The sequence below is a fragment of the Hibiscus syriacus genome, unplaced genomic scaffold, assembly GCF_006381635.1.
Source record: "Hibiscus syriacus cultivar Baekdansim isolate YM2019G1 unplaced genomic scaffold, ASM638163v2 tig00111540_pilon, whole genome shotgun sequence".
Taxonomy (NCBI): domain Eukaryota; kingdom Viridiplantae; phylum Streptophyta; class Magnoliopsida; order Malvales; family Malvaceae; genus Hibiscus; species Hibiscus syriacus.
In genome coordinates this window covers 1,653,187-1,677,332 of record NW_024063114.1, presented here as the reverse complement: position 1 = coordinate 1,677,332, position 24,146 = coordinate 1,653,187, and the positions used below count along the sequence as shown (strand labels likewise).

Below are 24,146 nucleotides of genomic sequence, written 5' to 3'. Positions count from 1 at the left end.
CCCGCCAGTATCCATGACCAACTTCTCGACAAACAACGATCTCTTAGGGTCATCTTTTAATGGCTGAAATTTTCTACGAACTCCAAAGTTTTAGCTTCCCGTAGCCACACAAGCTTACATGTTTAAACCATTATCAACTTCAGAATACCTGCATTTTCCAAAACCTTTTGCACAATAATACAAAATGATCTCATGTACTTCAAGTTAAGCTATATGTTTTAACTTTTCAAAATAAGATGCTTACAAAATAGAAACGAACAAGAAAATACATCTCTTTATTTATATATAAATGCAGAGAATTTTTAGGTAATTTCACGGCAAACTTTTAAATGGAAACAACAAAAGAACAAAAGAGTAGGTGTCTTCAAATATCAATAATGCAAATGCTTTTGAACTGGCACGCCGTTAGAATGTCTTGAGTGTAGCTTCTGTCAAAAAAGATCTCCAAAATTATGATTCTTAAGAATATGAAACTACTTCTAAACTCCCAAATCTCTATCATTGGATGCCCTAAACCAGTATTGAATCTCATGTGCATTCAATTTCTCTTGGTTATTTCAATCGAGACTCATTAATCTTTAGTCTCATCCCTAATCACCAACTGTCATTGTTACTATCCATACCAGGAGCTCTTTCCACTTCCAAAATTAATTCAGAACCTTCCACCATGCACGAATTCTGAATTTCAAACAACATCAAGTCGCCCTTTGCGGGTTTTCAACTTGAGACCTCCTTTGGTTCCAAGACGCCCTTTTCGGGTTTTCATCTTGAACCCTCCTTTTATTTCTCTTTTTTTCATTTTTCTTTTTTTCATTTTTCATTTTTTCTTCCCTTTTCCATTTTTTTTCTTTTCGTTTTTTCCATCATTTTTCATTTTTCTCATTTTTCTCATTTTTTCTCTTTTATTTCTTCTTCAAGCAAAATATCTCTTAACAGCATCGGAATTCATTGGATATGGTAATTCTGATCCGTCCATTTCAGTTAGGACTAGAGCTCCCCCAGAAAAGGCCTTCTTGACAACATAAGGTCCTTCCCAATTGGGCATCCATTTTCCTCTGAAATCCTTCTGAATAGGTAAAATCCTTCTGAATAGGCAAAATCCTTTTAAGCACCAAATCTCCCTCATGGAATTCTCGAAGGCGAACTTTCTTACCATGTGCCCGTATCATACGTTTTTGGTACATCTGACCATGACAAATAGCTTTCAATCTCTTTTCTTCAATCAAATTCAACTGGTCATACCTAGCTTGGACCATTCTGCCTCATCAAGCTTTACCTCTGACAAAATCCGAAGTGAGGGAATTTCCACCTCAATAGGTAAGACAGCTTCCATCCCATAAACCAAAGAAAACGGAGTTGCCCCAGTTGAAGTCCGTACTGAAGTTCGATAAGCAAACAGAGCAAAGGGCAACTTCTCATGCCAATCCTTATAGGTCTCAGTCATTTTCTCTATGAGCCTTTTGATGTTCTTATTGGCCGCCTCTACTGCCCCATTCATCTTTGGGCGATAAGTGGTAGAATTATGATGCTTTATTTTGAATTTGTTTACAGACCGAGTCCATCATCTTATTGTTTAAATTCAACGCATTATTGGAGATAATCCTCTCTGGTAAACCATATCTACAAATGATCTCCTTCTTTAAGAATTTGCATATTGTAGACTGGGTAACATTTGCGTAAGAAGCTGCTTCTACCCACTTGGTGAAATAATCTATGGCTACCAGAATGAAGCGATGACCATTTGAAGCTTTGGGCGAAATTTGTCCAATAACATCCATGCCCCACATTGAGAATGACCACGGAGCTGTCATTACATGCAACGGATGAGGAGGAGTATGTATTCTATCTCCATAAATCAGACATTTGTGACATTTTCGGGCATAATTGATACAGTTTGTTTCCATAGTTGACCAATAATACCCAAATCTCATAATCTGCCTAGCCATAGCATGCCCATTAGCATGGGTACCACATATTCCCTCATGCACTTCTTCAAGAATCAATTTGGCTTCTTTCGCGTCCACACATCTTAACAAGACCTGATCCAGACTTTTCTTGTATAGGGTCTCACCATCAAGCACATACCCTGATGCCATTCTTCTAATGGTTCTCTTATCATTCTCAGTGGCCTGTTCTGGATAACTCTGATACCTTATATATTGCAAGATATCATAATACCAAGGGTTTCCATATTCTTCCTCTTCGATATTAAAACAATGGGCTGGATACTCATAAGCCTTCATTTCAATGGGCATCATATTTGAATGCTCGTTCATCTTAAACGCTGCTGCCAGTGTGGCTAAGGCATCTGCCATTTGATTCTCTTCTCTGGGGAGGTAATTGAAAGTTACTTCTTCAAATTCTTCAACAAGCTCCATAACCAACTTACGGTATTCTACAAGCTTGGGATCTTTTGTCTCCCATTCTCCTCTGAGCTGGTATATTACCAAAGCTGAATCTCCATACACCTTGAGCATTTTTACTTTGCGTTCAACAGCAGCTCTAAGACCCAGAACACAAGCTTCATACTCAGCCATATTGTTAGTACAATCAAAATTAAGCCGACTGGTGAAAGGATAATGCTCTCCCTCTGGTGAGACCAAAATTGCCCCGATTCCATGTCCCATGGCATTTGAAGCACCATCGAAGTTCAATTTCCAATATTTGCTAGTGGATGCAACTGCTTCTTCTACCGAAATAGCCATTAAATTTTCATCTGGGAAATAAAAGCTCAACGACTCATATTCTTCCGAAGCCCTGCTTGCAATGAATTCCGCTATAGCACTTCCTTTAATTGCCGTCTGGTTTACATACTGGATGTCAAATTCGGACAATAAGATCTGCCAACGAGCTAATCTTCCAGATAATGCAGGCACACCCATTAGATATTTCAAGGGATCAAGCTTGGATATAAGCCAAGTAGCATGATACAACATATATTGCCTAAGCCTTCGGGTAGCCCATACTAAAGCGCAACACAACTTTTCAACGGGTGAGTATCTTGTCTCACATTCAGTGAACTTCTTACTGAGATAATAGATAGCCCTTTCTTTCTTCTCAGTTTGTCACGTTGCCCTAGCACACACCCCATTGAATTTTCATAAACCGACAAATACAGAATCAATGGTTTGCCTGAGATAGGTGGCGCCAAGATTGGAGTGCTCGACAAATATCTTTTCACTGCTTCAAAAGCTTTTTGACAATCCTCACTCCATTCCCCTGAGTTATTCTTGCGAAGAAGGCGGAATATAGGATCACACTTTTCCGTCAGCTGTGAAATAAACCGAGCTATATAATTCAATCTCCCCAAAAATCCTCTGACTTCTTTTTGTGTTCGTGGGGGTGGCAAGTCTTGAATAGCCTTTACTTTATCTGGGTCTATTTTAATTCCTTTTTGGCTTACTACGAAACCCAATAACTTCCCAGATGTCACCCCGAAAGTACATTTATTTGGGTTGAGTTTTAGCTGGCATCTTCTTAGTCTTTTAAAAAGCTTTCTCAAATTCCCGATATGTTCTTCCTCTGTCTTAGCTTTGACAATCATATCATCGACATAAACTTCTATCTCTTTATGCATCATGTCATGAAATAACGTCACCATGGCCTTTTGATATGTTGCCCCAGCGTTCTTCAATCCAAACGGCATTACTTTATAGCAAAACGTTCCCCACATAGTAACGAACGTCGTTTTTTCCATATCTTCAGGGTTCATCTTAATTTGATTATAGCCAGAGAAACCGTCCATAAAAGAGAACAAAGAATTTCCAACAGTATTACCCACTAGCGTATCTATATGTGGCAAAGGAAAATTATCCTTTGGACTGGCTCGGTTGAGATCTCTGTAGTCAACACACATTCGAACTTTCCCATCCTTCTTCGGTACTGGGACAATATTCGCCACCCATTCAGGATATTTAGCCACTTTAAGAAACCCGGCATCAAATTGTTTCTTTACTTCCTCTTTAATCTTGAGCAGCATCTCAGGTCTCATTCTTCTCAGTTTTTGCTATACCGGTTTACATTTAGACTTTATTGGCAGTTTGTGAACAACCAACTCTGTATCTAAACCCGTCATATCTTCGTATGACCAAGCAAACATATCCTTGTATTCTTGAAGCAATTCTATCAAATCATGTCGACCTCCAACTGACAGAGTGGTACCAATCTTTACTTCCCTCTTATCCTCATCTGTCCCCAAATTCAAAATCTCAGTAGACTCTTTATGAGGCATAATCTTCTTACCTTCATTCTCCACCATTTTCAACAATTCAGAAGGTAGTTCACATCCCTCATCATCATCATAATCCTCGATTTCTCCTTGACATATAGGCTTCTCGAAATCAATCTCCGGGTCAGAGTCATTGGCATTCATATTATTGATATCTGAGCTCCTGAAAAAATAATGAAAGAGAAGATATATATACATATATACATATGGGAGGATCTTTTCCCATATAAATAAATAGAAATAAATAAATACATACATATATACAATAATGAATGAATGAATGAAATGCATGGGAAAATGTTTGCCATTTGGAACTAACAGAATGCATCTTTTATTGAAAACAAGAAAAAACAAACAGCTTAACCCTTTACATAAAATCACCTATTGCCCCAGGGTATGAACAACAGGGAGAAAGTTCCAGTGCATTACTCTGTAAAAGGTTTGTAAACTACAGGCAGTTCTTCCGCGGTCCAATTGTTCAACACGAAGCCCGGCGGTGCAGGATAAATGCCCATAACTCTCATTTCCTCAAATTCATCATCAGTTATAACATTAATGCCTAAATCTCCCAAAGCATCCTCAACTATCACCTCGGTGTTCCTTGAATCCCCTTGAAACATATGTCCCCCAGACATGAAAATACTACTCAACGGTGGGAAGGTCATGGGTTCCCAGCTAAGGTCTTCACCAGCCAATCTGGCTTTTCTGATTTCTTGGCCCTTCTTAATTCCCCTCAACTTATCCCTCGGAGTTGGCTGATACCCCAAACCAAATCGATCTCTTTTAGTAACAGGGCATATTGGATTCACCGGTCCTTGCAACTGTCAACCTAACCCCTTTCCAACTTTCGCTCCTCTTCCAAGAGTCAATTTGAGCCCCATCTTGGTACAGTCTGACAATCGAGGCTTTGGTATCTTCCTGCCTTCGGCCACAAACGTAGCATTGACAAACTCCAACAATCTGAAAGAACACTCGACGGCTTGCTCATCAACTTCAATATACAGAGCAGTAGTAGAAATAGAAGCAATAATGTCATCTTCAGCATGAATACATACCAACCTTCCATCAATCACAAATTTCAGTCTCTGGTGCAATGTGGACGGAACTGCACCGGCCTGATGAATCCAAGGCCTTCCTAACAAACAATTGTACGTAGGCATAATGTCCATTACGAGAAATTCCACTTCATAAGTTGCTGGACCAATATTCAGAGGAACATCAATCTTGCCCAACACTTCTCTTTTAGTCCCATCGAAAGCTCGAACCACACTTTGACAGGTTCTCATAAGTGTACTATATAATGGAAGCTTCTTTAGAGTCACTAAGGGCATCACATTCAAAGCTGAACCATTATCAACCAAGACCCGGGACAACACATGTCCTTTACATTTAACTGTAATGTGCAAAGCCTTCTGACTACCCATCATCCCAGAAGGGATTTCATCCTCAGAAAAAGATAAAAAATTATCAGCTTGTACATTGGAAACTAAACGATCCAACTTTTCAATGGGCAACTCTTTCGGAACAAAAGTCTGGTTCAAAACCTTTAACAGAGCATTCCTATGGGCCTCTGAACTTAAAAGTAATGATAAAAAAGAAATACGGGCAGGCAACTTGTGTAACTATTCCACAACACTGTATTCACAGTGTTTCAGAAACTTCAAAAATTCTACCGTTTCACTCTCGGTTACTGGTTCATTAATAACATGCTTATCCTCTTCTATTTGCACATCAACCTTTTTCCCCTTATCAACTGCAAGCTTCTTCTCAGACTCTTTAGGTGGATTAAGAGAATAACACATACCGCTTCTAGTAAAGCATCCCACCTCATCTACTTCCTCATTCTCTTTTGTTACATCTCCCATCTGGCAATCATATCTCCAAGGCACTTGTTTATTATCCCGATATGGGAATGGAGATGGAGGTGTAATAACCACTTTCGGGGCTACCTTCTCAGCAACTCGATTTTTGGGAGTAATAATTAGAGGACAACTGGCATTGTATACCCCTTTAGACGATCCTTCTGAAGCGCAAACTTCCGCTTCCTCTTCTTCAGCAATCTCTCTAAAGAACTCAATTTCTTTACTGTCCATCATGTCTTGTACCAAAGATAGGAAGTCAGGACATTGCTGAATATTGTGTCCTTCACTGTTATGATACAGACATACCTCTCCACTGTTAAATTGTTCACCTGTCAAACTGGGCTTCAACAATCCTACCTTGATCATCTGGTACCACACCCAACTCATGGGTGATACTACATCACTAACCTTCCTTACAATTCTCTTTCTTTTCTCTTCAGTAATCGCGTTAACTCCTGCCCCTGCATGGCTTAGCAACGGATTCTGAGCTATATTTGGCTGCTCACTGTCACCAAAGTTGATGACATTCCTCATTCTCAAAGCTTGGACAACCTTCTTAAAAGCAGTACAATTCTCAATGGAATGCCCAGGGTTCCCTGCATGGTACTCACACTGAGCACTAGCATCATACCATTTGGGAAAAGGAGGTTGCATTGGTGTCACGTGATACGGCGAAACCACATGTCTATCATACAAAATCTGAAACAATTCCTTATAAGTCATCGGAATTGGATCAAATTGAGGCCTCTCTCTCTTTTGGTCCCTTGCCCCTTGTCTATTGTCATTTTGTGTTAATGGCCCTACTCCTTGAGGACGGAAAACAGTGATGTTATTAGAATCGTACTGCCTCACATTACTGACTTCGTTTTCCTTTTTCCTCGTTGGTGGCCTCTTACTAGACTCTCCTCCTTCAAGCTTTCCACTCTTAATCGCCATTTCAATCATTTCCCCTGCTGTAACCACATCAGCAAAACTTCGATAAGGATTACCGATAAGATGCGAGAAAAAAAGAGCCTTTAAGGTGTTGACAAAAAGCATATTTGTTTCCTCTTCTTCCAATGGCGGGTGGACTTGCACCGCTACATCTCTCCATCTTTGAGCATATTGTCTAAAACTCTCGTTAGACTTCTTTTCCATTCCTTGCAACATCATTCTGTTTGGCCTAACATCTTTTACATGTTTGTATTGCTCAAGAAAGGACTTAGCCAAGTCTTTCCACGATTTAATATTAGCTTTACTCAGCTGGTTATACCACCGGATTGCCGAGCCAGTTAAGCTTTCCTGAAAGCAGTGTATCAACAATTGATCGTCCCTTATGTATCCGGTCATCTTCCTACAAAACATTGTGATATGTGCAGAGGGGCACCTGGTACCATCAAACTTTTCAAAGTCAGGAAATTTAAACTTTGGAGGCAAGACCAGATCAGGAACTAGACTTAACTCCTTTGCGTCGAATCCATAGACACTGGTACTTCCTTCATGGCTCTGACCTCTCTTTCTAACTACTTCCATTTCTCTTCCAACAGATTGTTTTGGTCCTTCTTGGCTTCTTCATCAAGGTCCGGAACTTGATGATATTAATGTTCTTCCTGATACGAACTAGATCCAGGCTGTACGTTAACAGAAGCACCGACTGGATTAATGTGCACCTTCCCGACATGAACAGGGGTCACTTAAACATTCTGAGATTGTTCTGGGGTTAACCCTGGATGATGAAGTGGGTCTTCAGTTACACCTTCTGGTATAGGGCTTTTCCCATGTTCTGGATTTCTTCATTCCAACATACTCGCAAACTTGGCAAACATCTCCTTTTGGGCATTAATCATATCTTCTTGCATTTTCTTGATATCATCTTGTAACTCCAACTGAGCCTTCTCAATTTGGGCAAGTTTATCTTCCATAACTTTCTTCCTGGTTCTGTAGATATGCTTGGGATTTTCCAGTATTACTCTGTCACAGAGTCATTTTGTTATCGCTGATATTTATTAATGAATATGAAATGCAATGCAAAAATTTAAATGTATTAAAAATGCATATGCAAAATACAGGGTGTTGATCCTGGAACGACTCCTCAGAACAACTCTTTATATTAGAACGACGTTCAATTACAAAGTTGAAACATATCACAAATAAATCTGCACCATCTCTCCTATTTCTTGTACGTGTGCTAGTAACTCTACAATCTTCTGGTTTTCTTTAGCCTCAGGATCTAGTTCTTCAGTCAGATCAGCAGCTTCCTCAGATAGAATGACCAAATATTGAGCTATTCCCCGTGCGTGTTCTAGGTAACAAGTAATAAAGTCTTCTCTTTGCTTAACTCTCGCCTGAGCTCGCTCCCATCGAAAACGCCATTGTATATCCCCCTCATAAGGAACTATCGATAGCTCACTTGCTTGCCTCTGAAAATCTTGAACCATGGCTTCAAGCTCACTCACTTGTTTTTTCAGACTTTCAACCTCTCCCTGGCTCGAGCTACTTCCTTGTTTCGGTATCGTCGTAATACAGTCTCTAAACTTGAAATTTTCTCCTTCAACTTCTCATTCTGGGCTTGACTCTTTTGTAACCGCTGCTCTAAAGAATCCTTTTCTTTCGATAAAATTTTCACTTGGTGCCTGCTTTGCTTGAGCTCTTCTTGACTCTCTCCGGCTACTCTTTTGAGGCTTGTCACCTCTTGCCTCAATTCGACAGACTTACTCGAGCTAGAACCTGCCTGAGCTTTTACCATTCGCTGATAAGTTGACCGAAGATCGTCAAAGTCTAGCCGAAGTTGCTTCTCCACTTTTTTTAATTCGATATGCTCTACTCTTCTGAATGTCGATCTCCAATCCCTTTTGATACACTTCATCTTCTAGCTTCTGTAAATTCATTCTCCATTGTCTCCGTTCTGCTTCGAAATCACGCTTGGCTAACTCTAATGAAGATGGTACCACTCTTAACTGTTCCTCCACCGGCTGAATATTTTCAGGATTCACTATTGGGATGTTATCGTTTACTCGACCGCTTCTCCACTGCTCGTACTCTTGAGATAACTCGAGATCATAGGTGAATAAATTCACGCGACGAGTTTGCTTCCAGGCCTCAGCAACCCCTTTAACTTTACCCTTATACTGATCTCCTTTGAATGCAAAATCCGACCCTACCAAGTCCCACGTGGCTGGAATGAACTACCTCGATCCATACTGTCTGGAAACTAGTAGCGGTGCATACCCAACAGAACCCCATATACCTGGCAAAGGAACCCAATCTCGCTCTCCACATCGGTAAAGTATATCCGAAGAGGTATTCCACGAAGCTCGCCATAAAATATCTCCATCTCTGATATCCTTGAAGATGACCATCCATTTTTCTTCGGTGAAGCCCCCAGGCCATTCTTTATAAAGAAAATCTTTCAAAGGCGAAAACCCCTCTAGAAACACTCGTCCTGGTGCTCTTTCAACATGTTTGAAATGACTCAGAATCCACACTAGCAACAAAGGCGCACATCCTATAAAGCGTCATTCTCCCTCGCGCCTACAAGAACTCAAAGACCGGAACGTCTCAGCTAAAATGGCTGGAACAGGATCCACGCGCTTGTCTAATCTTTCAAACAGGTCAACGACTGATACGTCTACATATCCTAGTACATTTGGAAAAATAACGAGCCCATAAATCCCTAAAGCAAACAAGTCAAGCTTCTTTCTCTTATCAGGATGATAAGCAATTACTTCTTTCAAAGCACCAAGAGATGCACTCACTGTCTCCCTTCTTTTTAATGTTTCTGATTACCCAATCTTCACTCATTCCGGTCATCAATAGTAATTTCTTCTTAAATGAAGGAGTGACTGGCAACTTGGTATATATTCTATCTATCTGGGACCTCGGACAACGGATCGAAGCTTGATACTCCTCTATTGTTGGTGTCAGGTCTACTCTACCAAATGTGAAACAGCTATAAGCTGGATTCCAGAACTGTGCCAATGCTCTAAACAGATTTCGGTCAATAGGAACATCCAGAAGATAGGGAATATCGCCGTACAACTGATAAAACATCTATTTATCGGCTGCTTCCCATCTTCCCCATATCTCTCTTAGCTCACTCAGATCATTCTGACGTACGTTGATGTGAGTGTAACCAAATAACTCTGACATATCCAGGCATCACGCTGTCCCCATTGGTCAGTTGGGACTGTTTCGACCACCTCAAAACATCTGCATTATCTTCAACCTCTTTCTGAGCCGTTCGTTCCATATTACTGGCCTTCTATATGGACATCGATCCCAAATCAACACCATGTAATGGACAATGCAATGCAAAACATAAAAGAAACAAGGCAAAAACAACAAAAGATCGGTTAGTAAACATGAAGCAATTAAGTCAGGATAATATTTTGTTCAAAAATCCTACCCACATATGTTGACTACCCCATCATGCTTTATCATATCCTACCCAACATGATATCTACCCCCATGCTTTGTTATCCACAAAAGAAATCCTAACCTCATGATATCTAATTCACATGCTTATTCAAAAAATAAACCTAATCGCATGATATCTAGTTCGCAAGCATTTATTCGAAAAATGAAAATAAATGACTCAAAAAAAGCTTTTCCTTGTGTACCCTCCTCACGGGATTCTTAAGGTTCGGGTTTGGTTCAACCTAAGTTCAGGCTCTATGTTCACTATATGCCGGGTTAGGTTCTAAAGCAATAGGTTCTCGAATTGTCCTTGTCGGTGCCCCCTTGGGCTGCTGAACCCTCAATCCTGGCCCATCACAGGCTTTAGGGGATCGAGTTCAATTTCGAGAGAACACACCTCCTTATGTCCATGCGGAGGTGATTACCATCACGAGGACCATAAGGCGTGAGCTCCAGGAGCGATCCACTATCCCATGCGGAGGTGAAAACCACACGAGGGCACAGTCTCTCACTCTACTTAAATAGGACAGAGCGGGGTTTTAGCTCATGTTATGATAATGCAACTGTGCAGTGTGTGAGGAAAAGCGAAAAACACAATAAAAACACTCAAAATTTCCTAAATTCACACAATTAATCTGAAACCATTAGCAAACAGATTAGTACAACTATTTAATTGTCAATCGAATTAAATTAAAGAAATCAAAATACAAACAAAAATTATTGAAAACCAAACAATGGATCAAAAACCAAATTAAAACGAATTTGTAATTTCCAATTGCAAAGACAATTAATTAATCGACTATCGGCTTGACTCTCTAAAAAAAAGTCCCCAGCAGAGTCGCCAAGCTGTCGAAACGATTTTTTTAAAAGGTGAAAAAAGGTGAGATTTTGAAAACCACATTAATTCTTAATTGTCTCTTTTTATTTTAAAACAAATGTGATTTAAAAGACCTCTCGTTTCGAAAAATTTTTGAATTTCCTTTAAGATCGAAAAATACGGTTCGAAGAGTCGCCACCAATCTTTGATTAGGGTGTGATTGGGCACCCAAAAATGCTTTGTCATTTTAAATAAAAATTAATTTTAATTAAAACAACAAATTGAGGTCTGCGTTACCAAAATCCGAGTTCGGGAGTCGGTTACGTATGGGGAAGGATTAGCACCACCACAACGCCCTAAATCGGTACCTAGTCGATTAATTAACATTTTTGCAATGAACTTTACAAATTCGAACTTAATTTGATTTTTTGATCCCATAAAACAAAAATGTAAATTTAAAACATTCAAGAACACTCAAACAAATTAAATTAAAATTACCAAGTCATTTTAGAAAGATAAAGAATGTTCGATTATTTACAAATATCGAGACCAGATCTTAAAGATATAACAACCTTTTCTCGATATATTTAAATAAACAACATTTTTTCTCCCGTTCCCAAATTTTAGGTGACGAATCAAATTTTTTGGTTTCACTTTCGGGATACACTTTTATTTTAAAATCATTAAAAGCGGACCTCAAATCAGTTATGACTGCCCACTTAAAACAATTTTAAATTAAAAATATACTACCCTTAATCCAATTATGAATATGTCGAGTTATGCAAGTGAGGCTATCATGCATATTATGCAAAATAATGTCATGTAAAAATTAATTAAACAAAAAATATATATATATATATATATATAAAATGATATCTAATTAATGAACAACATATGTGTACATGTATTCATATCATCATCATTCAACCATATGAAGCATACATTCGAAACGAACCCTAAATAACTATACATACATACACATAAAAAATTAAATATGGATTAAAACGTAATGACATTAATTTAAGATTAAAACAAAAGAGGTAAATACATGTTATTGTAAAAAATGGTGAAAAAAAATGGTCCTAAAGATGTGTGACCAAATTAAAAGGGAACTGTAAATCTGAGGCTAAAGTAACAAACTGTACAAACATTGAGTCATGACACAAAAGAATAATATTCCAAGCACCAAGATTGTAATTTGTCTATTAAAAGACAAAGGATTAAAATGTAACAAAATAACATTATGAGCCTTGTAAGTGAAAAAGGAAAAAAAAAAGAACCATACGCATACATAGGGTTAAAACACCAAGTTTCTGAAACTGCATGTTCAATGTGTAAATAAGTAAAATTAAAATTAACAAATCTAGGACTATAATGGAACACGCATCAACTTAAGAGCTAAACAACAAATTCAGAAATCAATTTAGGGACCAGAATACGAGCTTTTGAAACCTAAAGGATCATTCGATGAATTCCTTAACTTATGAAGCGCCGCCGTTTGAACATACCATATTTAATTTAAGGCAAAAATAAACCCTAATTTCCTTTGCATTAAGCCAACTCTCTACCCCTCAGTCGTTTCTCTTCCATTCTCCCTACAATAGAGAGTTACGAAACTCTCTTCGCCTGCCACCCTGTTCGACGGCCATCATCACTTCAAAATCCAACAGAACACACCGGCCACCCTCGGAAGTAGCTATCCTTACCCGAACCACCACAAACCTCACCGAAAATGCCTAAAACCGAATCACTACAGGAACAAACCTCACCTTCTTCACGCTTCTAACAAAAGTTTAACTAGAACGGCCACCATCACTTCAATCCAACAGAACAACACCGGCCACCCTCGGAAGTAGCTATCCTTACCCGAACCACCACAAACCCTCACCGAAAATGCCTAAAACCGAATCACTACAGGAACAAAACCTCACCTTCTTCACGCTTCTAACAAAAGTTTAACTAGAACCCAAACACAACACTCCCTCCACCGCTCAAAATGCCTTGAATCGGCCTTATAATTAAACTCCGATGAGAGGCCAATAACCCTAACTCTACCGTTACTCTCCCGAACCTGCTCATTCCTTCAGCCGAACCCAAAACCGAGCCTCTACACTCAAATTAAGACCTCTATCTACATGAAAAACCTCCAAGATTGAATTAATGCTAACCCCAAATTGACCTTAAACTCATAATCCCAAGCTCCTTCTCCGTCGACGAGATCATGTGAAAAGGTAAATCTAACAGCCTATTTCTACTTTAGTTTTATTTGATTCAAAACATGTGATATTGCTTATTATTTAGAAAGAAAAAAATAATAATAATAATAACCTGTTTATGGACTGCTTGGATTGCTTCTGTTGTTGGATTGCTAAAGAAATGGTGTTGCTTGTTATAATGCTTCATTCTAAAAAAGATGTCTTTACACTGTTTGATTTTTTTATACAAGGGAAAAGAATATTGTTTACACTCTCTATTCAGTATTTGTTACTCTATCGTATCAAGCAAAGCAATGAATGGAGAAAAAAATGGTCTCCGATTCTCCTCTCTTTTCCTTCTCCCCCCCTATAATTTGTGATGGTTCCTTTTAGTGGTTAATACCCCTCAAACTAACTCTTTACAGTTTTCAATTCTCCACTATTTGATTATTTCAACTTCTAAAAACCAACATTGATCTCTTTCTTTTTCTGCATACAACTGCTGTCCTTTGGTCTTGAGCTGGGCCTCCAACAGATTTGGGCTCATTTGGCTTTCCCTGGTCCAAATTTATATCGTGTACTAGATACAAAGCCTCCGGACAAAACCGAGCATCTACAATCATTATCAAAAATCGTTGAAACCATATCGGATATCAAGGGAGATGAATTTGCAGGTTTTGAACCCAGAGATCATGAACTTAATGAATCTGTCATTTCTAAACAACCGTCATTCGAGGAATCAGGTTTCCATTTTACAAGTGGGGTAGTGGAGGCTAATCAACATTTGGAGCCCATTTTTTATTCTAGTTATCACCCTCTATCAGTTGCGACATTCCTCTCATCGTCGACCGTCTCTTCTGACACTCAAGCTGAGATATCTGAAATAGGTTCACGCTCAATGTTGGTTGAATCTACTGATAAGAATTGGGAAGCACATTTTGAAATGGCTGAGCAGGGTACTTCTATTTTTCAAGAGATGTCAGATTTACAGAATGAAAATGAACTGAAGGCAGGAGATCAGCCAGAGATTAGTGAGCATCATGTTACCTTTATTGGTTCAACAGGGGTTTCTTCCACTGCTGATCTTAATTTATCAATGGCGCATGAATCTGTGGTTGAATATGTTTCAAGAGAGGCAGAGTCATCTTCGGATGTGCCGAACAAGGAAGAAAGCTCTATCGAGACCCCTGTGGACTTATTGAGCATTGGCGCAGAGATTACTCTTTCCATTGACAAAGGAATGGATGAGGTGTTGGATCCCTCACCTGAGAAACAAGAACATCATATGCACCCTTATGAATTTCTGGAGGACGAACAGGTGACTAGGCATGTAGCTGAAAAAGAAGACACTTCATTTGAGCAAGACGAACTCATTCAGACTGAATGCAGTCAAATGCATTTTTCAAACTCTGATTTAGATCTCGATGTTGATGGTCACCGTGATAACTGTGAGTTATCTTCAATTGTTTTGACATACCAGCATATGCCTTCCAGTGATGTAATTTCGTCCACAGCTGAGGAACCAGGTTATGTAGTGGTGGCTCAAGTTCACCCTTCAGAGGCTAACCTCTGGGAGGAGAATGAAAAGGAATCTGAAATGGATCAAATCCATTCGCCATTTTCTGATTCAAAGACTAGTACAGGTCTTGACCCTGAGATGAATGTTGAGGGAATTCCTTCACTCTCTTGTTACCAAGACGTGTCTTCTTGTGAAAACCCTTCGTCAGAATCAAAGCAGTTGTTCGATAAAGGTGAAATTCCCATTGATGAACATGATAAGCTCGAGGTAAATTATTCTATCACACTTGTATTTGTTTAAATTACCTTCGCTTGATGAATTGACATACTTCTTTGAAGAATAATAATATTATCAATATTTTTTATATTTTTTCTTCAATAATCTATTTAATTTGTTCAATACAAATGCTTATGTTGATCTCCTTAGATAAGGCCGTTTCTATCATGAATTTTCCTTTTTCTTGCTCTGATTCCGGTAGGAGTCAAATGATCATCTGCCCTATCCTTATTCTTCATTTTTCTCATTCCCGCCTCCCTTTTACTATAGGATTAATGGCTGTATAAAAATAATCTTTAATACCATATGTACCTGCAGAAAAAAGAGTCCAATTGAAAACAACAATACTATTTTTGTGTCAAATAATGATGTTGAAGTAGCTAAGCATGGATTATGTGATATATTACTGAAAATTAAGATTTTACTGCAATTAGGTTTACCTTGTTGGAAACGTTGTCACTGCATGTATGCTTAAATACGCATTTTAGATGATACACTGCATTGTGTATGAGTGAATTTCCTTGGATATAACTGAATCTTATCAGCAGGTGAATTGTTTTTTACTTCTGCTTTCACATGCATTTCTTTTCATTTCAATCTAGGCATCTCAAATTTTATGTTTTTGCATATCCTAATTGTATTAAAATGGTGATCTTGGAACTAACTCGTACCGCTCTGATTTAGGAACCATCTATAATTGCAACCGAGTCTAGAAGGGAAGCAAATGACGTTAATGTGCATGAAGTTCATGATTCTGAGGACAAGCTTTCAATGAAAATTCTCTTCCACGACTTCAGAATATACTTATTTTCCTTCTGAGAGTGCCGAACTTACATTGCCAACAGTGCAAGAAGATTTGAGAGAGAAGATCCTAAAAGAAACTGAAAGTGAAGGCCCCAACGAACGCTTCAGTTATGTTGACGTATATGCCCCTCATGTTCATGAGGAAAATAATAGTGAAGTCCATGAGATTAAAAAAATTGATGAAGCTATACTCTCTGAATTGGACACTGTTGGGGACTTCAATGTCGGGGAAATCGGTTTACCAGAGGGATCTCATCTTACCTATGCTGAATCTACAGTGGTACCAAAAGATATTGGGGCTGAAAACCAGACCAATGTGGAACTGCCTGTTCTTGAAGCAATATCAGTAGAAGATATTGATTTAGCTTTTAAGCAACTTCATGAAGAAGTGGATGTTGAGGAAGTAATTCTTCCAAGTATGATTGAGAATCAGCTGGATCATGCAGATACCAAGTCGGATTTAACTGTTGTCGAGGCGAGGTATCTGGGGAATATACGTAATGGTTTGCAAAAAGGTACAGAACGTAATCCAGCTCAGCCGCCACAGTCCACAGACTTGAAGAATGGATCATCAGAAGTGGAGCAGCATGTTGTAGTTTCTTCCAAAGAGATTGAAGTTAGCAATGCCGTCTCTGATATTCAAGGAAGTTATGATAATGCTACCTGTGAACCTGAAAATGGTGAAGAAACTGAAGAACGGAAGGCGAAGATCAACTTGGAGTTACCTGTTCTTGAAGCAAGATCGATTGAAGATATTGTTTTGGCTTTTAAGCAACTTAATGAAAGAGTGGATGCTGAGGAAGTAATTATTCCAAGTATGATTGAGAATCTCCTGGATCATTCAGATCCCACCTCAGAATTACCCTTTGTCGAGGCAAGATCTCCCGAAGATATACATAATGCTTTCCAAAAAGGACCAGAACTTAATCCAGTTGAGTTGCTACAGTCAATGAACTTGAGAAATGGTTCGACTGAAGTAGAGCAGCATGATGTGGTTAATAAAGAGATTGAAGTTGGTGAGATGGCCTCTGGTTTTCAAGAAAATGAGAATAATGCAGTTGAATCAAAAAATGAATATGAAGAAATAGAAGAAATAGAGATGTCGACCAATGTTGAGCAGTCTGTTCGTGAGGCAAGATTGGTTGAAGATATTGATTTGGCTTTTAAGCAACTTCATGATGACGTTGATGCAGAGGAAGTAATTCTTACAAGCACGATTGAGAATCACCTGAATCATGCAGATCCCACTCCAGAATTACCTGTTGTCAAGGCAAGATCTCTGGAGGATATACATAATGCTTTCCAAAAATGCCCAGAGCCTAATCCAGCGGAGCTGCCTCTTTCTGCTGGCTTTAGAAATGGATCAGCAGACATGGAGCAACATGATGTGGTTTCTGGTGAAGAGATTGAAGCTAATCATGGCGTCTCTGGTATTCAAGAAAATAGTCTGAACACTGCCAGTGAACCAAAATTTGGCTATGATGAAATCGAAGCAATGAAGACAGAGATCAACGTGGAGCTGCCTGTTCTTGAAGCAAGATCATTGAAAGACATTGATTTGGCTTTTAAGCAACTCCATGGAGGAGTAGATGTCGAGGAAGTAATTCTTCCTAGCATGATTGAGAATCACCAGGGTCATGCAGACACCAATTCAGATTTACCTGTTGTTGATGCAAGATCACTAGAGGATATACATAATGCTTTTCAACAAGGCACCAAATCTAATCCAGCTGAGCTGCGACATTCATCAGGAGCAGATCATGATGTGGTTTCTCCGAAAGAGATTGATGGTAGTAATGCCGTCTCAGGTACAGGTATTCAAGAAACAAACGAGAATACTGCTGGTGAACCGAAAGATGAATATGAAGATACAGAAGAAATAGAGATAGAGACCAAGGCGGCACTACCTGTTCTTGAAGCAAAATCAGTTGAAGACATTGATTTGGTTTTTAAGCAACTTAATGAAGGGGTAGATGTGAAGGAAGTAATTCTACCAAGTATGATTGAGAATCAGCAGTGTCATACAGATACCAATTCAGTATTGCCTGTTGTTGAGGCGAGATATCAAGAGGATATACATAACACTTTTTAACAAGGCCCCGAATCTAATCCTGCTGAGCTACCTAATTCTTCCAGGAAGCATGATGGAGTTTCAACTGAAGAGATTGAAGTTAGTGAAAATGCAGTCTCTGGATTCAAGAACATGCAGAGAATGCTGGTGGTGAGTAAGAATCATCTGAAAAGTCAAATCTGAAACTTAAAGGTAAAAAGACAAAATCCCATGACTCAAGTTCCAGTTCCAGCTCGAGTTGTAGCGATTCTGAATGAAAACAATAAAATATAGTTCAACAAGAAAGAAAACCATAGTTTGGGATTTCCAGTTTTCTTCTAAAAATGCTTTCTTTTTCAGCCATCAACTTCGTACAATTGCTTCAGCCATCAACAAATTTTATTTTCACTTTTTCGCCCTTGTTCTTGCATCAGCCCGTAAGATCCGATAATGATATTATGTACCTATATAGATTGTCCACAGAGATTCGACATAGGATAGGTTACCCGATCTAGAGTGAAAACATATTTATCTCATAAAACTTTGAAAGATATTTTATTTACACTCGAACCCAAACATATAGAAAATTCAATATAGCTCTTGGTGCCATAAATATTTAATCTACGTGTAATATCTGGGTCAAAAGCAAATTCGAGTTATTGTTCATGAAAAATATTAGAACACTCCCATTATATCCAAAATTAATACCCTACAAGAAGTCACGTCATTTCGAAAGAAAATGATCACAATGACGGCATTAGTAAAAATGATAAATAAATGTGTAAAAACGATGAACATACTCAAATTTTGGTTGAGGCGGAGAGCGAAGATAAAACCATCACATTTCAGCCGCGTTACCTGTTGATCAAAACAACAATAACTATTTATACAAAGGTATTTGAAACACACCCCAAGATCAGTGGAATACAATTATATAAATAAAAATAAATACCTGAATAAGCAATAATGGACAATTCAACATTTCAGAGGAGCCCGGAACGTCATAAAGGAGTTCCCTCAAACAAGGGAATGGTGGTTGAAGTGCATCACCAAATTGCTTGAGCATCCGCTTCGATAAACATGAGACCTTCACCGGTGCAATTGACCGTCAGCTTACGGTGAGGTCCTTCCCTTAACCTACCAGCAAATGGATAATAAAACACTAAGGTCTGTGCAAGTGCCTCCCTAATCACCCTATCAGGGTCTTTTCCATGCACTGAAGGATTGTGTTGATAAAATTGGATAAGCGGAAGTTGGACACGAAGGTCTTCTTGATCATCGATGTCGGATAATAGTTTGTATTCTCTAGGGGTAGGCTTAGCGGGAGCTATCAGTTCCGGTTCACGCCGGCGAACCTTGAACACTAAGGGAGTGGAGGAATTTGCCATGATTCTAAAAGGAATAAAAGGGCATAGGAATTGAGTATGAATGTTTTGGATAGCTGGTTCGTGTAGAATAAAGATAAGAGTTATTTAATTCTCAACCACTAGTTTTTACTTCATCCGACAACCTCAGTACTGTCCCTTCAATAGTCATGACAAAACGAGTTGGTCCATTTTAACAGACCTTTACCTTTTATTTCATAGTATTTTAATTTTTTCACATTACCTTTCTACAGTCCACGCACACGCGCACACATACTAACCCAAACATAATACAACCCTATATTAAACTATTTAAGCTTAATATTTTAAGTAATCCATGCCACAAACTAGTTAGAATCACATATCAAATAGGATATATTATTCAAGTCGTATTTGAATCGACAAAAAATTAACTTAAACCGACCTATGACTGTATGATTTAATAAAAATCATTAAGGACAATGGACCAATATAAGATTTTGAAAGCTGAATTTTGACCTATTTGCCTATGTTAGTCTCCGATTACGCCTCTTTCACCCACCCTTCTTCTCCTTTCACTCTTCCTACAGTAAAAATGCACCATCTTGACATCATCAAGGACAATGGACCAATATAAATATAATTAAAAGTTAATCTAACATAATTTGAACACCCTATGTCGAATAATTGTTTGTATTCCTTAAGGGAAGGCTTAACGGGAGCTACCGGTTCCGGCTTACGCCGATGGACCTTGAACACTAAGAGTGTAGGAGGTTGCCATGATTCCAAAAAGGAAGGAAAGGATGGAATGATTTTGTTAACCGGTTGGTGTAGAATATAGGTAAGAGTTATTTCATTCTCAACCACTGGCTTTTAATTCATCCAACAACCTCATGGGAAAACGAGTCAGTCCATTTGAACAAGCCTTTAGTTGTGAATAGTGACTGGGCCTATGCTCTCCATTTTTAGTAGGATGGAGGATGGGAGATGCTAGCACTTCCTTTTCCAAGCTAAAACACTTTCATTATTTGATAGTATTTCAAATTTTCCCAATACCTTCTTACAGCTCATTTTTATATATATAAACATCTTCAACCTAAACATATTACAACAAAATATCTTTAGCAGCTATATGAAACTATTTTTTATCTAAAGCTTAACCTTTTAAGCAACTATATTGCAAATTCCATGCCACAAACTAGTAGAATAATCAGTCTAAGCAGCAGTTGCTTCACCGGCGCCTATCAACATTCGATTAATCTCCTTAGCAAAGCTGTGCATAACAGGTGCAGGCAAGCAAACCGGGACAGCAATCCCTTCTTTCCCCTCCTTATTCTTCCAGGGTATATAAAAGCTTATAGTATCTCCACCATTCGCCGGTCCACCAAACTCTGCGTTACCCCACCCAAAATCAACCTCCCTGAACCTTGCTCGAGTCAGATCCGACACGATGATTGATCGAACCGTGTTAACATTTGGTCGTCCACTACTCGCTATCAAATCCACCGTCGATTTCATGTACTCTTCGGTAACCTTTGCCTTGGCCTCCTTCACTAGCTTTACTGCATATTCTAATGGATTTTGGCTTAGTTTCCCTGCAGTTGTTTTAGCGGCGGGGTACCCCAGTACGTTCCCGTAATACCCCAATGGCAGAGGAGGGTTTAATTTGGACCTTGCGCTGACTATGCATATGAACCGAACGTCTTCGTGGGGACCGAGTTCCAAGGCTTTGGTACGACAGCGCCATATGCATGCGGTTAAGACATCGAATGTTGAACAACGGAGGTTGTCGGAGACGAGTGTTTTAAGAGCTGAAATTTGAGTTGGCCCGAAGAAAAAAGAGCGGTGAACCAAGTTGTCTGTAGGCATGATTGTACCCATGGCGGCCGTCGAGTGGTCGTACTCGTGGTGCTCGCATGTTACGACCGGTGGGTTTCGAGCATTCAAGAGGTGTCTTTCCCAAACTGGTGGGATTGAGGGAGTCACTGCACCTCGTGCTATTTCGCCCATGGTAGACATGAATTGAATCAACCCAACAGCGTCACTCATAGTGTGATTGAATCGATGAGCAAAGATAAAACCGCCACATTTCAAACGTGTCACCTATCAAAAATTTAATATTATACTTAGTTACATGCATGCTTCTAGTGTAAAATTTTAATAAGGATTAAATGAAGGAATACCTGAATTTGTAACACCGGACAGTTTAACAAACCATTGGAGTCAAGGGGCTCACAAAGAAGCTCATTGAAACAGGGAAATGGAGGGTGAAGTGAATCACCAAAATCTTCGAGTGTAACATCAGCATCAGCCTCGATAAACAGCACACCTTCCCCGGTACAATCCACCATAAGCTTCCGGTTAGGCCCTTCCTTTATTCTACCAGCAAATGGATAATAGAACACTAAGGCTTTCGCAAGTGCTTCTCTTATAACCCTAACGGGATCCATCCCTTGCATGCTGGCGTTGGACCGATAAATATGGAGTCCTCGAATTTGAAAACGATGGCCGTCTTGGTCGTCGACGTCTGATAGCATCTTACACTCGTGAGGGGTCGGTTCAGCCGGGACAATGAGCTCCGGTTCGTGCCTTCGTACAGTGAACACTAGGGAGGCTGGTTGTAGAAATGCCATGGCTAGAACTTGTTATTAACACAATCGGGGAATCTTATTTTTTTTCTTGTTTTTGTTAATTCTTCAACTGTGTTGTTGTCATATTTATAGGTGAAAAACAATACATTTTTTGGGGGGCTCAGTAATTCATAGGTCAACTGCTTCGATCAGTGCAACAATGTGGTTTATCTTGATTCTGACAACATCGTGACGTCATTTCTTTTTCCTCTTTGAGGATAATGATGAATATCTAGTTGACTTGGCACTTTCCATAAATAATTTTTTCCAAAAATATGCAACGGGGCGAATTTCCCAAAAATCACCCTAAACTTTTTTTATTTCTTGTTAGGTACCGTTTAGATTTTATTTTTCGATTTAACATCTTTTTGTAGAAAGTCGCGCCTTATGTTGATCTGACTCCACGTGGTGTAAGGTGCGTCTTGTGAAATGTGTAAAAAATTTAGATACTAATTTTGTAAATATTTTTAAAATAGTATCTAATATGTAATTAATTTTTGTTATGGTGATATTTGTGTAAAAACGTCAACTTTATTTATTTATTTTTTGTGTGTGAAAAAAAAAACTTACTACATTAAAATCTTTAAATATTCTTTTACAAATTATTTTATAACTCGATAAATTTTGATTTTTGCATGAAATTAAACAATACGTATAATCTAATATAGAAAAACTTTGAGGTTAAGTATTTTAAAATATGAATAATTTTATAAAAGTTTTATAACTAGTATTTCTTTTTCAAAATGATGATGATGATAATAATAAATATTTTATAATTTAAAAAATAATAAATTTTATATATTAAATTCTAATTTTATTAAAAATGAATAAACATTATTAATTTTAAAAGTTTATTTTAATATTTTTTATATTTTTAAACAATTAATTTTAAAAGTCAATAAATTTTTTAAAAATTTATAAAATTTATAATTTTTTAAATTATAAAATATTTATTATCATCATCATCATCATTTTGAAAAAGAAATACTAGTTATAAAACTTTTATAAAATTATTTATATTTTAAAATACTTACCCTCAAAGTTTTCATATACTATGTTATACATATTGTGTAATTTAATGCAAAAATCTTATAATTGATAGATCAAATGAATTATTATTCACTTTTTTAAAAAAAACCAATAAAAATGTAATAAAAAATAATTAAAAGTGAATAAAATTCAATAGAAAAAGAATATAAAGTAAAAAAAAAATCAAAAATTTATAAAATTTATAATTTTTTAAATTATAAAATTTTATCATCATCATCATTTTGAAAAAGAAATACTAGTTATAAAACTTTTATAAAATTATTCATATTTTAAAATATTTACTCTCAAAATTTTCATATACTAGATTATACGTATTGTGTAATTTCATGCAAAAATAAAAATTTGTCGAGTTATAAAATAATTTGCAAATGAATATTTAAAGATTTTAATATATAAAGTTTTTTTTTACAAAAACAAAAAACAAAGTTGATGTTTTTACATAAATATCACTCTAACATAAATTAATTACATATTAGGCACTATTTTAAAAATATTTACAAAATTAACACCTGAGTTTTTTACACGTTCAATAAGGCGCGTTTCAGGGGTGCGTCTTTCTGCAAAGGGTGTTAGATCGAGAAATAAAGTCCAAAAGGTACCTGATAGGGAATAAAAAAAATTAGGGTGATTTTTCAGGAATTCGCCATAACTACGTGATTTCTTCTATTTTAAATGAGAAAATATTTTAATGACTCTGCTCACCACATTATCCATAATTTTAGTAAATGACAGTAATAAATTTTAAAATAATTTTTGAAGAACAATCCACTTTTTATTTATATGTAAGAAAGGTGAAAATTCGTTTTAGAAAAAATGATATGGACAAATGTTATTAATTAGAATCACGAATGATGTGGACATCATTTTTTCATTTAAGTACTAAAGTAATTTTTTGGTCTAAATAAGTACCCAAAGTTATATTTTTGGTCAAAATAGGTATCTAAACTATTTTTGGTCAAAATAGGTACATAAAGTAT

The 24,146-nt window shown here is 37.7% G+C and overlaps 2 protein-coding genes across 2 annotated transcripts; one reads left to right on the top strand and one right to left on the bottom strand.

Annotated features, from left to right (window-relative positions):
• Positions 1-15,054: 15,054 nt before the first annotated feature.
• Positions 15,055-16,112, top strand: LOC120164463. Its single transcript, XM_039174177.1, has 2 exons — positions 15,055-15,283; positions 15,977-16,112. The coding sequence occupies exons 1-2, from the start codon at positions 15,095-15,097 to the stop codon at positions 16,109-16,111; spliced, it is 324 nt and encodes a 107-aa protein (XP_039030108.1). The 5' UTR covers positions 15,055-15,094; the 3' UTR covers position 16,112.
• A 4,435-nt stretch (positions 16,113-20,547) lies between these two features.
• Positions 20,548-22,164, bottom strand: LOC120164499 (benzyl alcohol O-benzoyltransferase-like). Its single transcript, XM_039174202.1, has 2 exons — positions 21,673-22,164; positions 20,548-21,592 (listed from the first exon to the last, which is right to left on the bottom strand). The coding sequence occupies exons 1-2, from the start codon at positions 22,120-22,122 to the stop codon at positions 20,705-20,707; spliced, it is 1,338 nt and encodes a 445-aa protein (XP_039030133.1). The 5' UTR covers positions 22,123-22,164; the 3' UTR covers positions 20,548-20,704.
• Positions 22,165-24,146: the final 1,982 nt, after the last annotated feature.

What these genes read in the sequence shown, in the direction of transcription:
- LOC120164463 (XM_039174177.1), top strand. Translation starts at nt 15,095, where the DNA reads ATGGATCAAATCCATTCGCCATTTTCTGATTCAAAGACTAGTACAGGT. An exon ending in ATGAACATGATAAGCTCGAG is followed by an intron (nt 15,284 to 15,976) that starts GTAAATTATTCT and finishes GCTCTGATTTAG; the next exon opens with GAACCATCTATAATTGCAAC.
- LOC120164499 (XM_039174202.1), bottom strand. Translation starts at nt 22,122, where the DNA reads ATGGCATTTCTACAACCAGCCTCCCTAGTGTTCACTGTACGAAGGCAC. An exon ending in GTCCGGTGTTACAAATTCAG is followed by an intron (nt 21,593 to 21,672) that starts GTATTCCTTCAT and finishes AATTTTTGATAG; the next exon opens with GTGACACGTTTGAAATGTGG.